Source organism: Dermochelys coriacea, chromosome 8 (genome assembly GCF_009764565.3).
Source record: "Dermochelys coriacea isolate rDerCor1 chromosome 8, rDerCor1.pri.v4, whole genome shotgun sequence".
Taxonomy (NCBI): Eukaryota; Metazoa; Chordata; order Testudines; family Dermochelyidae; genus Dermochelys; species Dermochelys coriacea.
The window spans coordinates 105,832,777-105,848,381 of NC_050075.1; the positions used below are offsets into that span (position 1 = coordinate 105,832,777).

Below are 15,605 nucleotides of genomic sequence, written 5' to 3' on the forward strand. Positions count from 1 at the left end.
GTGTGTGCAGGGGTCTGGACACAGAGAATGGCCGACACCCTGTTTCCTGGCAACTGATGGCCTGGGCCCTTCCCCCCTGCAAGGTGAGAGCTAAAGGGTTGGAGAACAAAAGGATCCGGTGACCTCCTGGCCCAGAAAGGGACAAAGCCCAGAGCGGGGGGGGGGGGGGGGTTGGAGAGAGTTTTCAGTTTGGGGCTGGCTGGGGACATGGAGTGAAGTGCAGACGGGCTTGTCTGGCTGCCTGCCCCCCAAAATGGACCCGGCTGAGGGGTCCTGTTCTCTGCACCTACAAGCTCTGGTTTAGACCATGTTCCTGTCGTCTAATAAACCTTCTGTTTTATTGGCTGGCTGAGAGTAACGTCTGACTGTGGAGTTGGGGGGCAGGACCCTCTGGCTTCCCCAGGAGCCCAGCTGGGCGGACTCGCTGTGGGAAGCGCACGGAGGGGCAGAGGATGCTGAATGCTCCGAGGTCAGACCCAGGAAGGTGTAAGCCGGGTGAGCTGTGTGTCCTGCAGACAGGCAGCTCCCCAAGAGGAGACCCCCCAACCCCCGCCAGAGTCCTGCCGGGCTTTGTAGGGAGCAGTTCCAGAGCATCGCCCGGGGACTCCGTGACAGGGCCCCAGCGCACAGCCCTTCGCTGGCGCTGATCTGTGGTGCGACCTCTGACTCAGTTTCCCTGTCTGTCAAACAGCCCATGCTGCCTCCGAGGAGCTGCGGTGGCTAAATAAATTCATTCACCTTTGCCCCCTACTAGCCGCTTCCGTCAGGAATCCCCCAACACTAATGGAATTATCTGGCCAGCTGCCTGCCCCCTCCAGGCACACGGTTAGCTCAGCACCCAATTAATCCTCCCCCGGGCTGTGGGAGAGAGGTCAGTGCTGTTGTTCCCTTATGGCAGGGGAAACGGAGGCAGGGAGCGGGCAGGGCTGTAACCCAGCGAGGGTTTGTGTGGGGTGAAGGCTGTTTGTTATTCCGGCGGAAATGACTGTGCCTGACGCCCCTGCCTGGCAGGAGCAATGAGGGCTAGGCTGGCATCTTGGTCTCGGTTAGGGTCTGGGCCTTGATAGTGGTAGGGGCTGGGCAATGCCGGCACGGTGCCCCCCTTCTCAATCTCCATTGCAGTCTCGGGGCATGACCCTAAAGCTGGGGGGGGGGCGGTGCCCCCCCTTGGGGACGAAGGGGAGACAGTCCCTTAGCAGGGTCCGGAGGGCTGGTCCCCTCCTTGCCCACTGGGAGCTGGCTTGCGGGAGCCATGCCAGTCCGGGTCCACACCCTGCTCAGTTCTCTTTAAACAGCCCCGTGCTTGTTTCTGGGCACCGTCGAAGTGTGCCCTGACCTGCGGGCCTCAGAACCACACGACTCTGGGGCTGTGCGGCAGCCGGACCCCTCCCGCTCTTGGGGGCACGCTCTGCACTCGGCTCCTGTGGACAGCCAAGCCTGGCGGTTCCCCAAGCACTGCAGCTGTGTGTGGTGGGGAGCAGGGCGCGGTACCTCGCAGGGGTGGCTGAGAGCTTGGCCCCACCTTCGGGCCAGGCACCTCAGGGAGCGAGCGTAGAACTGGCTGAGCGTCGCTGGTGGGAGACTGGCATCTCGAGGAGGGGGTTATGCTGGGGGTGCCAAGGCACTAGCTGGCAAAGGGGCTTGGGGTTCAGCCTCCCCTGAGCGGCGTTTAGGGAATGAGCTCAGGGCTTCAGGGGCAAGGGGGAACTGTGGCAGGGCCCGAGGGGAGGCTGTGCCAGATGGGCAGACCTCAGGAAAGGTGCCCCAAGAGGCAAGGCTGAGCATATGTTGGCGGGGGGGGGCAGCCCCATCGGTCATGGGCCCCAACTGGAAACCCCAGGAGAGGCAGGTGTAGCCCAAGGGAAGGGCTGTGGGCTGCCGGGGACAGTCTGGGGTGGGGCGGGGGGTCTGGGCGGTTCCTGCATTTGCTTCTGGCCTCCAGAGGGGCAGGTCAGCTCCTGGCCTTGGCTAGAGCACCTAACTGCGCTGGAGAATGCTGCTATTCCGGGGGGAGGCTGGGGTAGGACTAGTGAAACCCACAGCCCCAAGGTGTGAGTTCAGGGGCGGGGGGGCGGGGCTGGGACCCCTCCGAGCCCCAGCCAGGCACATTTCCCAGGCGGCCTCGGGCCATGTGACCCCATCAGGCCCCTGTGCTGAGCAGGGGGAGCCCTGGCCAGCCCGGGATCGGAGAGCCAGGAAAGGCTCTTCCCCCTCGGGCAGGAGGGGGGTCCCCTGGCAGAGCCACGTAGCAGCATCCTGGCTCCCCAAGTGGCTGCCATCTCCCACAGCTGGCCCGAGGCAGGGGGCGATGGGACCGCCTGTGCCAGGCTCCGCAGAGCTGCCACTTGGATCATCTCTGCCGGGGGGCTGGGCACCTGGGCCAGGCAGGGTTAACATCACAGGTGGACACAGATCCAGGGACCTGCCCATGTCCCACTGGCGGGGAGCAGGCACGTAGCCCCGGGTCTCCCCAGCCCAGGCAGTGCCCTACCCTCTCGGGCAGCCTCCCCCCAGGTTGCTGCTGGACTCCTCCCGCAGGAAGCAGGGCGGGCGCGTTGCCAGGGCCCGCTGGATTCCCTGCCATGGGAATTTGGCATGGTGATGCGAGCCCCGTGCACAGCTGCAGCTCACGTCTGAGTGCGAGGGGGCACCGCTCCGGCTGAGGCTGGCTGGCCCGTCTGGTGGCAGCCCCTGGCCGGGTCCCCCCCCCCCCACACCAGACTGTGCTGGGAAACGAGGAGCTTTAATTCAGTGCCCAGGCCAGCCCGGCTGAGACCCCCCCCGCCCAGACAGTGGAGCCGCTGGCCGCACCCCTGCTCTGCCACTCGCTGGGCCGGTGCTGTGCAGTCCTCTCGCGGGGCGGGCTCAGTGGGGCGTGCTGAGGTGGCGGGAGTGCGTGTGCACAGCTTCCACGAATGCGCCCACGTGCTCGGGGCTCATGTCGGGGTACAGGCCGTGGCCCAGGTTGGCGATGTAGCGCTGGGTCCCGAACCCCTCCAGCATCCTCTTCACCAGCTCCCCGATCTTCTCCTGCCAACCCAGGACACCCGCCGTGAGCCCAGTGCCCAGGGTGTTCACCCACCGGCAGCCCAGGGTTCCAGTCCCCTCACCAAGGCCCGTTACTCTGCACCGGAGCTGGGGCCCTGGGGTGGGGAGATAGAATCCAGCTGCCTTCCCGTCAGCCACTAGGGCCGTGCTGAAAGGTGCCAGGCACCTGGGCAGAGGCTCCCCCTTCTGTTGGGCTCAGCCCTGGAAGCCCGGGTGACTCTCACAAGCACTTGGCTTTCAATCCCCTTTCCCAAGTGCCTGGGAGTTGGGCATTGGCTCTATTGTGCATCTGGGGAAACTGAGGCAGGGGACGTGCTTTGCCCCAAAGGGAGGTGGTGTCTGTGCTGGGATTAGAACTCTGGGTTGCCAGCTCCTGGCCGGCCTCCTCCTTACCTTGGGTGCGTACAGGGCGCAGGGATCCAGGTTCCCTTGGAGGGTAACGTGGTGGCCTGTCCGCTCTCTGGAACAGAAAGGAAGCAGGTAAGTTGCTGCACCTGGCTCAGAGATGGCGCCACTTCCCTGCCCACCCTAGCCCAGACCTGCCTGTGCCCCAGAGGGGTCCGGCCCCTGCTGGGCCACAGGTCTTTCAAAGCACCAGCTATTTCCCCGGCTGGTTCCCTGATGGTGGGGCTCATAGATTGGGTCCCTAGCGACCAGGGCTGGCACAACACCGCCCCTCCAGCTAGCTGACATGCCTGGCACAGGCCTTCTCAGGGGCTGGCCCCCAGCAGCGAAGCCCCCGGGAGCGGCTGGGACGCAGCCCCTGGGTTGAAATGCCTCTCCTCTCCCTGCACAGCCACAGCGCGACCTGCTCCAGCCCAGCTCCCCCGAGACGGGGCTATGGGCACCACTGGGCCCTGCGTGTGCCGGCGAAGGGAGGGGCCGAGCGTCCAGGCCAGTGGAGCCAGGCGGTGGCAGAGCCAGGGTCGCCTCGGAGCGGATGGTGTCCCAGCCCCCAGGGGTGTCCCTGGCGTCAGCCAGGGCAGCTAGGCTGCAGGAACGAGGGCCGCAGATGCTACCTGGCCCCAGGAGGCAAGAAGCTGCCTGCCGGCTCCGGGGCTGGCTGAGCCCGCGCCCCCGGCTGTCGCCCAGCGGGAGGGTCTCTTACCGAGCCGCCTGGGGCTGGATGGTCCAATCCAGGCCGATCACCTCGTAGCCAGCCTGGGCCAGCTCCTCCAGCGCGTAGTGCGCGTCCTTGGCGAAGACGATCTGCGAGGGGGAAAGACGCGGGGGAAGGGCTCAGCCGCCTGGCTCTGCCTTGAGCCGTGTGCAATGGGACGCGGCTCCAGCCTCTGCCCACCAGCGGCTGTGGCAGAGCGGGAGCTCCCCTACCCTATGCCATCCTGGGGCCTGTGACCCGGAGTCCCTTCCACGCATTCACCCCAGCCTTTGGGGGGAGCGGTGCTGCCATTCCCTTGGGGAAACTGAGGCATACCAGAGAAACCGCCTGGTCCATGGAGCCAGCCAGCGCCGTCTCCAGGGCATCCCCTCTGGCTGGCCCGGCCCACGCCAGCTCAGCCCTCTGCCTTTGGCCGCCGTGGCTGCTTCCTCCGGCACATGCCATCAGGCTGGGGCCTTTGTGCTAGTGCCGACGTCCCGGGGCACCTTTCCAGGGGCAGGGTGGCTGTGGGGCTAGAGAACAGGGCACGTGATGCACTGATTATCCCGGTGCCACCTGGGGGCAGGGTGGTGTCCGGAGCCCCGGACACACACACTGTCCTGCTGGCCCACTCAGAGAGGTGCCCCTGCTGGGATGTAAATGCTCCCCCTTTCCCAGGGCCAGCTCCCGCAGACCGGAGCAAACTGCTGCTGTCCCTGGCCCAGGTCCCTGCTCTCCAGCCCAGCCGGCTTCTCCCAGCCACAGCCCTGCTCCCTCCTGGGAAGGACTTTGCGGGCAGCGGTGGAGCCCTCGTGGCCTTTCCCTTCCCTACTCCCTGAGCCTACCGGGCATCAGGATCCTTGCAGGCACCTGCCCTCACACACTGGGGCCGCCCCCCTGACACTCTCAGCAGCGAGTGGGGCTGCGGGAAGCTGTTGGGTCATGAGGTGCTGGGAATCCGTCAGAGCGGCGGGCAGGCGGGCCACTTCTCCTTGGGCCGGGGAGGCGCTGGCTGGCACGCGGGTGGCTGGATCTCAGCCAGATGGGCTGGACAGGGCTCGGCTCATGCCCAGCACCGCAGTGGGGCACCTGTGGGGCTCCTGGAAGCGCAGGAGGCCGGGAGCTTGCCTTGCCAAGGGGCTGGGCTGTGTCCATTCCGCCGGCTCTGGCCCTGCGGCCTGGGTGTCCTGGAGCCCCGTGGCAGCTCCTCTGGCAGTAGCGGGCTGGGCTTTGGTGGAGGGCACGGCCTGTCTGCAGCAGGGCAGCGAGGAGACCTGGTTGCTGGACTCAGGCCCCTCACCCACCCGCTGCTGCCCCACTAGGCGCATGGGGGCATCTGGGTTTAACGCCTTCCTGCACAGCCTGCAGCACCAGCCGCCGGCCGAGATGGGGCCAGAGAGCCCCAGCGCTCCGGAGTCGGGCAGTCCCGGCCCTCCTCCACCCAGACCCCTCCTCTCCGTGGTGGAAAAGCAGCAGCAGCCCTGATGCCCTCCCCCCCGCCCCCCACACCAATGAGGAGCCTCCCGGGCTGGGAGCTCTTGCTGAGCGTAGACCTGCTGTTGCTGGGGAACCTGCTCCGGGGACCCACCTGGCAGAGGGCACTCAGGGAGCAGAGCGCTGGCTGGCTCTCCCCCATCAAGGGGCGGGGCCAAAGGGAAGCCCTTCCCACTTGCTGCAGGCTGGGGCAGCTGGGGGCGAGGTTGGCCCCCGACTAGCGACACTGAAACCCCAGCAGTGGCAATGCCCAGCCAGGCCCAGCGCCCTCCTTACCATTGGCACCGGGGGCAGTGCTTCTGCCTGCAGCTTGTTCTTCACACGCTTGGCAATGTCCCGGATGTAGGGCAGGGCAAACTCCCGGAACTGCTCGGGGCCCAGGTGCCCGGCATGGGACTCAAACAGCTGGAGTGCCTTCCAGAGCCAAAGGGACATCAGGTTAGAGCCCTGGCTCCCAGCGCCCCCAGCCCAGAATGGGCCCCCATCTCCCAGTCCACAGCACCCCCAGTCCAGAATTGGCCCCTCCCCTCCCAACTCCACTGGTCTAAACCCCTAGTGGATACACAGCAGTAAGACCCCCCCCCCCCACGGCTGTGCATTTCCGGGTGAGGAGTGCCACATGGCTCTGCCCCCCACAGTGGCTCCCCGGTGATGCCCCATTGGCAGGTCTCCTTCCACAAGGCTGCCCAAGGAACACCCCACCCACTGCACTGTTCCCATGAGCCCCCCCAAACAAGGCACACCTGAGCGCCGGCTGCCACCTGGCCCACCAGGTACTCCACGATGACATCCCGCAGAAGCTGCAGCAGGCGGTGGCTGGCCTCGGGGTGCCGGTACAGCCAGCGCTTGGCCTTGGCCATGGTGTTGGAGCCGCCGCCTTCAATCATGTAGGACATGAGGGTCCACTGAGCGAGGAAGGAGAGTCGGCAGGGCACGAAGAGTGAGCAAGAGAGCGGGTCCCGCCCTGTCCCCCAAACACCCCGCTGGGGGCCTGGCTGGGCCTCTCCCTCACCGGGACAGCCAGTCGCCCCTCGCCCGAGGGCTGGCCTGAGATGGAGGAAGCACGGGGCTAGGCTGGAATGCACACGCCATCACTCCCGTCCTGGGGGACGGTGCAGAAAGGGGGGTACCGGCTGGATCTGCCTCTGAGCGAATGCCCCCCGCGCTAAAGGCAGGGTCATTTCCAGTCCAGTGTCCACCCTGTCCCCGTGGCTCAGGAGCTCCCTCGTGCTCCTGCCTGCCCAGCCAGGCTGATTGGCAGCTGCAGCCCTGGGAGCGTCCTCCAGAGAACACACAGCTCCAGCGCGACCCCCCGCAGGGGCTGCGAGCGAGGCAGCCGGAGCCCAGTGGGGCTGCGTGCCTGGCTTCCCAGAGCTGGGGTGGGGCGGTTCTTACCGGTGCCCCGGAGAAGCCAATCAGGGGCACTTTGCCCTCCAGGCTGTGCCGGGTCAGCGTGATGGCCTGGAAGACGTAGCCCAGCTCCTCCGACACGTCCACCTTCTGCCGCAGCTTCAGCAGGTCCTCCACCTCCATGAGGGGCTCCGGGAAAGTGGGCCCTTTGCCGGGCACCATCACCACCTCCATGCCCAGCGCCTTGGGGGAGGAACACGGGATGGGTGAAGGAGCGGGCACCCACCAGCCCCCAAGGGGACCCAGCCCCCCCAACCCGGGGGCAGCAATGCAGCCCTTTGCCTCCCTTACCTGAGGCACCACCAAGATGTCAGAGAAGATGATGGCAGCATCCAGAGGAAATCGCCTCAGCGGCTGCAGGTAACAGAGTCAGAGTCAGCACCAGACGCACACGGAGCTCAGAGGCTTTATGGCCAGGTGGGACCATCGTGATCCTCTCGTCTGACCTGCTGCACATCGCAGGCTACAGAACCTCACCCACCCGCCCCTGCAACAGACCCCTGATCTCTGGCTGCGTCACTAACATCCTCAAATCAGGGTTTAAAGCCCTCAAGTTACAGAGAATCCCCCATTTACACTGGTTTAAACCTGCAAGTGACCCGTGCCCCAAGCTGCAGAGAAAGGCAAAAAACCCCCAGGGCCTCTGCCTTTCTGACCCAGGGGAAAATTCCTTCCCGACCCCAAATATGGTGATCAGTTAGACCCTGAGCATATGGTCAAGACCCAGCAGCCAGATACCTGGGAAAAAATTCTCTCTAGTAACATCCCCATCTAGTGTCCCATCTCCAGCCACAGGAGATATTTGCTGCTTGCAGTCGCAGATCGGCGAAATGCCATCGTAGGCAGTCCCACCATCCCATCCCCTCCACACACTTATCAAGCTCAGTCTTGCAGCCAGTTAGGTTTTTTGCCCCCACTGCTCCCCTTGGAAGTCTGTTACAGAACTTCACTCCTCTGATGGTTAGAAAACCTTCGTCTCATTTCAAGTCTAAACTTGTTGATGGCCAGTTTATAGTCATTGGTTCTTTTGTCCACATTGGCGCTTATCTTAAATAGCTCCTCTCCCTCCCTGGTGTTTGTCCCTCTGATGTATTCATAGAGAGCAATCATATTTCCCCTCAGCCTGCGTTTGGTTGGGTTAAACAAGCCAAGCTCTTGGCGTCTCCTCTCAAGGTAGGTTTTTCCATTCCTCGGATCATCCTAGTAGCCCTGCTCTGCACCTGTTCCAGTTTGAATTCATCTTTCTTACACGTGGGACACCAGATCTGCACCCCGTATGCCAGGTGAGGTCTCCCCTGTGCCTGGTACAATGGTAATAACACTGCCCTGTCTCTACTGGAAACACCTCGTCAGATGCACCCCAACCCTGCATCAGCCTTTTCACGACCACATCACATTGGTGGCTCATAGTCCTCCTGTGAATGCCCATGGCTAGAAAGGCTTAAACAGCCTGCAAAATAAATAACCCTAAAAAGACATGTGGGGAGGCAATGTTTGTGTTTTGGGGTATTTACATACTTATGAGTAGGGTCCACAGTGTAATGCACAGTCTCTGTCTATGCTGTATTCTGATAATTCAGAGGTCAAAAGAAGATCCTAGCATTTAAATGAATTGTAAACACGGGATATCTCAGTATTCATCTCTCTTTGAAATACACTGTGAATGCTGGAGGAACAAGCAAATGGCCTTATGTTAATTCTATAGCTAAGTACCAGTGATGGACCTCCTCCAAAGTCATCCTTGTTTCCTGAGAAACCCCAACTTGTCAAAGAGGACGTGAAATTGTATAAAAGACCCTTGGGTCCTGATTCTGTCATCTCAGATCTGCTTATGCTTCATCGGGGGAAGTTTGAGTCACAAGACTGAGGTCCCAGTTATGCTGGTACCCCCTGAATATGATAGTTGGACATTGGACTATGAACTATTTCTGAAAGAACTCTCTGCAACTACGAAGCTCACCATCTCCGCTATGAATCTGCACCTAAGTGAATTGAACTCATGTCTGTCTGTATATTGATCTTTTAACCTTACTGTCTTTCTTCTGTTTTTTAATAAATTTTAGTTTAGTTAATAAGAATTGGCTGTAGCATGTATTTGGGTAAGATCTGAAATATTCAATAACCTGGGAAGTAATGTGTCCGATCCTTTGAACCTTTTCTTTTATATGATGAAATAAGATTTACAGAAATTTTAATCATATTTGATGTGGGTACCTGGATGGAGGCCTGAGGCTGAATCATTTTGAGGGAACTGTGTTGTTTGGACTTCTGAGTAACCAGTGAGGTAATAAAGAAGCTGTTTTATGTTGGCTTGGTGAATCTAAGTATTGGAATATCTACCAGCTTTATGGGGATTGTCTGCCCCATTCTTTGCAGTTCACCCTAACTGAGTGATCACAGCTGGTTCCCACTAGGACCCTGGTCACAGACCAATATACCCAGGTCTGTCTTCTCCTGTCACTTCCAGCTGATACATCCCCAGCTTATAGCAAAAATTCTCCTTGTCAGTCACTAAGTTCCTGACCTTGCACTTTGCACTATTAAATTGTATCCCGTTTCAATGACTCGTTTTCAAGGTTGTCCAGATCTTCTTGCATGGTCCAGCAGGCCCCGTGTTGCTGTCAGCCTGAGCCCGGCCCCGACGAGTTCACAGGCTAAGGAAGGGCGCCCATGGGCTCTCCATCAGGGAAACTGGGTCTGCAGCCTGGCAGGAGGGTGGGGGTCTGGTGCTTAGCCCCCCCAAGCTGTCACACATGTGTCTCAGCCCGGGGTGAGTAGGACGACCCTGGGCAGGACAACAGCGCCTCCCTCTGGTGGACTGAGGGGGGAACCCAATCAGTGTTGTGACAGCCTCCTGGGGGAGCTCGCAGGGCTTCTGCGGCAGTGAAGAAAAGCCCTTCCTGGGGAGAACATCAGCTCAGGCGCTGGGCAGCCGCTCACCTGCAGGGTCAATTCACAGCACATCTTCGGGCTCCGGCAGGTGGCGAAAAAGTCCTGGGCAGCTCGGGTCTCCCGGAACTCTGCAAGCAGATCAGCTGGGTGAGGCCCTGGGGAGGGCATCCCTGGGGGGCCCTGAGCCCCACCATGCCAGGAAGGCAAAGGGGGACATGGCACAGAGGTCCCAGCACCACCCTCAGCTATCCTGGCCTCTGCCCAGCACTCTAAACCGAGCCTCTTGCTCCATCTGCCACCCTGCTCCTGGAGCGATCCCCAGCTCAGCTAGAGCCAGCCAGCAAGGGGGAGCAGGGACAGGCACCCCCGCTCCAAGTAGGAGAAGGGCCCTGCCAGGAGTGCTGGCCCGACTTGCCTGGACCCTGTGCCTTGACCACTCACCTGGGAGGTATCGGCCAGCCTGCCTCATGCACCAGACTGGGGTGTACTCCGTCTCTTCCCCTCTCGCCGCTCGAAGGAACGTGTCATTCTTCAACGTAGGGAAGTCTTGGGACCTAAAGCAAGGGGGGAAGGGAGGCAGGCAGTCAGCAGACCCAGCATCACCGAGAGCAATCCCCTAGGAGCAGGGTGGGGTCAGGAGACCGCTCCCCCACAGAGAGCTGCAGAGCCTGGCTACTCCCACCCCTGGGGCAAAGGGCGATCGCAGGAGCTGGCCCTCCAACACGCTGGAGTCTGAGGCATTAGCTGCACGGGACCATGCTCCGCATCGGGGCTGGGAACTGTTGCGTTTGCCCACCTCTACCTCTGTGCCTCAGTTTCCCCACCAGTAAAATGGGGCTGATATTTGCTGTAACAAGGTGGTCTGCCCTTTTAAGGCTCAGGGAGTAGCCCAGTAGGCAGGTGCTGGGAATGAGCAGACCTAGCTGAACAGCAGCTGCGATTGGGGCCAAGTCCCAGCTGGTGCTTATAAAGGAGGGACCCGGGCCCAGGAGGAAGCCTGGCAGCGCGCTGGGAGGGGGTGAGCCGGGCCTGTGGTCCCACCCGCCCACCCCCCGGCAGAGAAAGGATCTGCTGAAGGCCCCACAGCCTAGGTGAGGAACAGGCCTGTTGCCTTGTCGTTGTCCCATCGTTCGTCTTTCTGGGTGGAAATTAGAGAGGCTGAGGCCAGCCCGGCAAGCGGTCCCCCAGCCCTACTTGCCTTCCGCCTGGGGGACAGTAGACATTTACTCAGTGCTTTGGGAACGTGCAGATGCCAAGTATAACTTGCCAGCAGCCCTGCCTGGGGTGACGCAGGGCAGGGTTCCTGCACCTCCTCATTCTGCTGCTCTGGTGACAGCCCCTGCAGACCCCCTCCTCACACTGCATTACTCCCCTGGTGGGTTTGTGTGCAGCCCCCAGCCCGGCTCTTCCTTTCCAGGGGGCTGCCAGTCCCTTGCCCGCACTCCCACAGCCAGGAGGAGGCTGACACAGGCCACTCTGCACCCAGGGCAGGTTTCCTGTCTGCTCCCTGCTCATGCAAGCCCAAGCTCCAGGGGAGAGAGACAGAGTCCCTGACCCACAGGAGAGTCCGAGCCCTCCTCTGTCAGCCCTGGCTGCTGACCCAGAGCCGGCTGCCGGTCCTGCTTCTCCAGGCTGCCGGTCCTGCTTCTCCAGGCTGCCAGGGGCTAGACAGTAGCACCTCGCTGGGACAACTGCTTCCTTGAGGGAGGGGAGCTCTCTGCGCTCCAGGGTTCGGGCTAGTCCCTCCCCACTGGCTAATGGCTGGGATGACAGCAGAGAGGAGGTTAACACCCTCCAACACGTTAAGGGGAGTGGTCCTGGCCGGGGCGCGACAGGGAAGGGAACCGGGCATTCCCCAGCCCGGGAAGGTCAGTGGTGTAGTATCCCAAGCGATATAGGATCTGGCCGGTCTACTCAGGCATGACAACGGGCTGGGACTTAGCAGTCCCTGCCTCTCACCCCCTAGAATACCACTCCCTACCAGCCCCAGATCGCCAAGTGCTCTACAACTATCCAGCAAGGAGCGTCCCATAACATACCATTACTAGTACGAGGAGGAAGCGGGTGCAGAGCGATAGAGACCTGCCTGGGTTCTAGTCCCGTGTCTCACCCTCACGGCTTCCTGCGATACCTGCTGCAAAGCCAGGACGTCCCAACCACACAGTGACTGCAGAAGCAGGCAGGGACGCTCTGCACTAGCTCGCACGGGCCCCAACACTCCTCACATCTCACTGACTGGGGTAAGATGCCCAAAACACCAGGGTCACTGCCCTACACATGGCCTGTAAGTGCCCCACTGAGCCTGGCAGAACTCAGTTGAAGGGTGTTGGTCACAGCATAGCTCCCTCCCCACAGGCTGCTGTAGCTGGTTTTCCTCCCAGGCCAGAAGGAGAACTCTGTGTGGCTTTCCTTTGATCCATTAAAGAGCCCCAAGGGCTGGTGGCTGCGGTGGGAATCTGCCGCCTTCTCCGGAGGCATTAAGCTGCTCTTGGGGGTGGTAACAGATAATCCCGGATGAAATGTTTTAACTGACTGAGCGTAGTCGCATTTGCCATCACTGCCCTGTTCTGTTCTAGCTGCACGCTGTGTAGGACAAAGCCAGCAGGAGGTGGGAGCAGGGCTGCCGAGGCCACCTTCCTGTTCTCCCAGCTCCGCCTGTCCATCCATCACTTGTGCAGACACTGTGCGGTGAGGGAGCACCACAAAGAGACAACGCTGATTAAGTTATCAGTGGCAGACAGCAGAGGCAGCAGCTGATCTGGGGAGATTCTGGGGATGGTGGGCTGCGCCAAGGGGCGTTTCTGATGTAGACTTAATTCCCACTCAGCTGGCGGTAAGGCTGTATCTCAGCTGTGCAGGCCTGGGAGTTGTTTAGGCCTAGGACAGTAGGGCTGTAATCCCCTACAGTCATGGGAACGGAAGGGAAGCATTTTCTATTGTCACCTGGCCAGCTACCCGAGACTGGCAGAAGGGGCAGACCTTGGCTTGGTGTCTCATCACATGGGCTGAAGGCCCCTGTATGCTACAGCTACCGGACCCAACCACACGCCATATGAACGATGCTGGAAGCAAGGCAGGGGCCGGCCATGTGGAAACTAGGCCCCCTGACTGGGTTGCACATGGAGTGAAGATAGGATCTCGCAAACCTGGCCCATGCAGCAGAATGTGGGGGCAGACCTGCATCACAATCTTGTAGTTAAAGTTCTGTCGGTGCTGCTGGGGAATCTGGGTTTCCGTGTTGGCTTCAGTTTTATACACAGTATATTTTTGAAAAAAATACATCAGTGACTTATAGGGCATAGTAAGCAGGCTGGGCAAAGTCTAGACCAAGCAACTTGACTCCCTAAATCTACAACTGACGGTGGAAGCCTCAGCTCATCCAGGCAGTCTCTCCTATGGGTTTGGGACCACCTAGCGGCTGCAGTCAGGATCAGGACTCCATTGTGCTAAGTGCAACCCTAGTGCGCAGAGTAACTTTGCAAGTGTAACTGCCAATTTACAACCTAGTTAATGTTGAATTTTGTAACTACAGCTACTGCACCTGTCCCCGAGTTCCCACTGCCAATAACTTTCTTCAGTCTAAGTGATTTTTCTCCTCTCTACGGCGGTGTGAAAGGTCTACACAAGCAGGGGAAACTCAGCGCCATTAGCTATACAGAGTGTGCTGGCAAATCCAAAACCAAGAGAGAGATTCTCTAGTAAAGCCAAAGGAACTTGAATGGAACCATATTCCATTGGAAGATACAGTACTGTCAAAATCAAAACACTCTGTAAAAATCTGGCAATTTTACTTCAGGAAAAAACTGGAAGCAATTCCCCCAATGTTGGCAACGGCATGTAGAAATATTGATCATGTATTATGTATTACAACATGTAACAGTTGAAATTTACGTTAAACATTTATCAACCAAAACAATTTTTTTCTGGAATTTATTTTCATTCTGACCAAATCCCACAATTCTTCTCAAAACAGAACTTCCATCCTTCAGACAGCTCTGTTCTCTAGTCTTTCATGAATACTGATCAAGTGTCAGTTGCAACCACAGGCTTAACAAAAGACTTTACAGGGGTGGTCCTTTAAAGTTTCAATATGGTCCCAAATGATCGTCCTCACTTAGAGCAAGTCTACACCTAAACCATTGCAGCAGCATAGCTGCGCCGTTGTAGCGATTTAATGAAGACGCCCTAAGCTGGCAGGAGACAGGTCGCCTGTTGGTGTAGTTAATCCACCACCAGGAGAGAAAGTAGCTATATTGGTGGGAGACGCTCTCCTGCTGATATAGTGCTGTATACAGCAGGGAATTACGCCAGTGTAACTGTCACCTGGGGGTGAATTTTTCACACCCCTGAGTGACTTAGTTACACTAATATAGGATTGTAATGTAGACGAGACAGAAAAAGCACAGAGTTTATAGTTTTCAGAGTAGCAGCCGTGTTAGTCTGTATTCGCAAAAAGAACAGGAGGACTCGTGGCACCTGAGAGACTAACACATTTATTAGCGCATAAGCTTTCGTGAGCTACAGCTCACCTCATCGGATGCATTTGGTGGAAAATACAGAGGGGAGATGCATCCGATGAGGTGGGCTGTAGCTCACGAAAGCTTATGCGCTAATAAACGTGTTAGTCTCTCCGGTGCCACGAGTCCTCCTGTTCTTTTTGCGGTTATTTGAGCGTAAGCTTTCGAGAGCTCCGGGGGCCTGCTCCTTAAAGTAACACCTTGGTGAAGGGTGCGAAGCGACAGCTGAGAGGAAGGGGAAGGGGAAGGCTAGGCCTGCACGGCAGCCCACATGCCCGTACCCTGCGTGGCTCAGGGCTGGGAAGAAGCCACCCCCCGGCGCGACGGCAGCGGGGCAGCTTCGCCCACCAGGCAGGTGGTTTTATTCTGCTCCTGGGAGAGCGGCTCCGGGCGGCACGGCGGGTGCGGCAGCTGCGGACCTAGAGACGCGGCCCCCCCGCAGGCTTGGTCTCCACGGGCCATTTTGCTGCTCAAACTTTTGTGGCTGGGGGGGAGACCCCCCCCCACCCCCACCGCCCTGAACAGCCAAGGGGTGGGGTGGGGTGGGGTGGGGGAGGCGCCCCTTGCCGAGCGGCTGCACGGGGGTGTAGACACGGCCCAGGCCAAGGCCGGGCTGGGCAGTGCTGCCGCCAGAAGGCCCCGGGGGGGTCCGGGGGGGGCCCGTTCGCCGTGGGGGGAAGCCGGCTCGCCGCGGTTTCCGCCGGGCGGGCTCAGCCCAGGCCCCGGGGGCGCTGACCTGGGGGGGGCCGATAATTCCCCCCCCCCCCCCCCCGAGTCGCGCTGGCCCAGACCCGGGCCCGGCGTGACGGGACTTCGCGTGCGGCGGAACCAGCCCCGCCCGCCCCGGGGGCTCCCTGACCCCTGACCCCGGCGCCGCTACTCACCGGAGCGGGCTGCTCCCCTCCATCCTCCTGCTCCCGCCGCCCGGGCTCGGCTGCCCCCTCCCACCCGCGCGGAGTCACGCCCCCCCGAGGGGCCCGCGGGCGCCGCCATCTTGCCCAGGCCGCGCCCACAGGGGGCCCGGCCGGGGGAGGGGCGCTGTGGCTGCCCCGCTGGGTGCCTGAAAGACCCCGCCGCTGGCGCACGGCCGGCGACCGTAAAGCCGGGTGTAGAGGCGCCTCGGGAAACCGCTCCCCGCCCCCCAA

The 15,605-nt window shown here is 60.5% G+C and overlaps 1 protein-coding gene across 2 annotated transcripts; it reads right to left on the reverse strand.

Annotated features, from left to right (window-relative positions):
* Positions 1 to 2,727: 2,727 nt before the first annotated feature.
* On the reverse strand, positions 2,728 to 15,498 carry UROD (uroporphyrinogen decarboxylase). 2 transcript variants are annotated; one of them, XM_038413664.2, is made up of 10 exons: positions 15,345 to 15,498; positions 10,385 to 10,497; positions 9,992 to 10,071; positions 7,343 to 7,405; positions 7,037 to 7,234; positions 6,385 to 6,546; positions 5,918 to 6,055; positions 4,157 to 4,257; positions 3,442 to 3,508; positions 2,728 to 3,030 (listed from the first exon to the last, which is right to left on the reverse strand). In XM_038413664.2, exons 1-10 carry the CDS (start codon positions 15,365 to 15,367, stop codon positions 2,866 to 2,868), a joined length of 1,110 nt encoding a protein of 369 aa, XP_038269592.1. In that variant the 5' UTR covers positions 15,368 to 15,498; the 3' UTR covers positions 2,728 to 2,865. The 2 variants fall into 2 exon arrangements, with proteins under 2 accessions (XP_038269592.1, XP_043375987.1); XM_043520052.1 differs by lacking the exon at positions 15,345 to 15,498 and adding an exon at positions 11,925 to 11,995.
* Between the last annotated feature and the right edge of the window lie 107 nt (positions 15,499 to 15,605).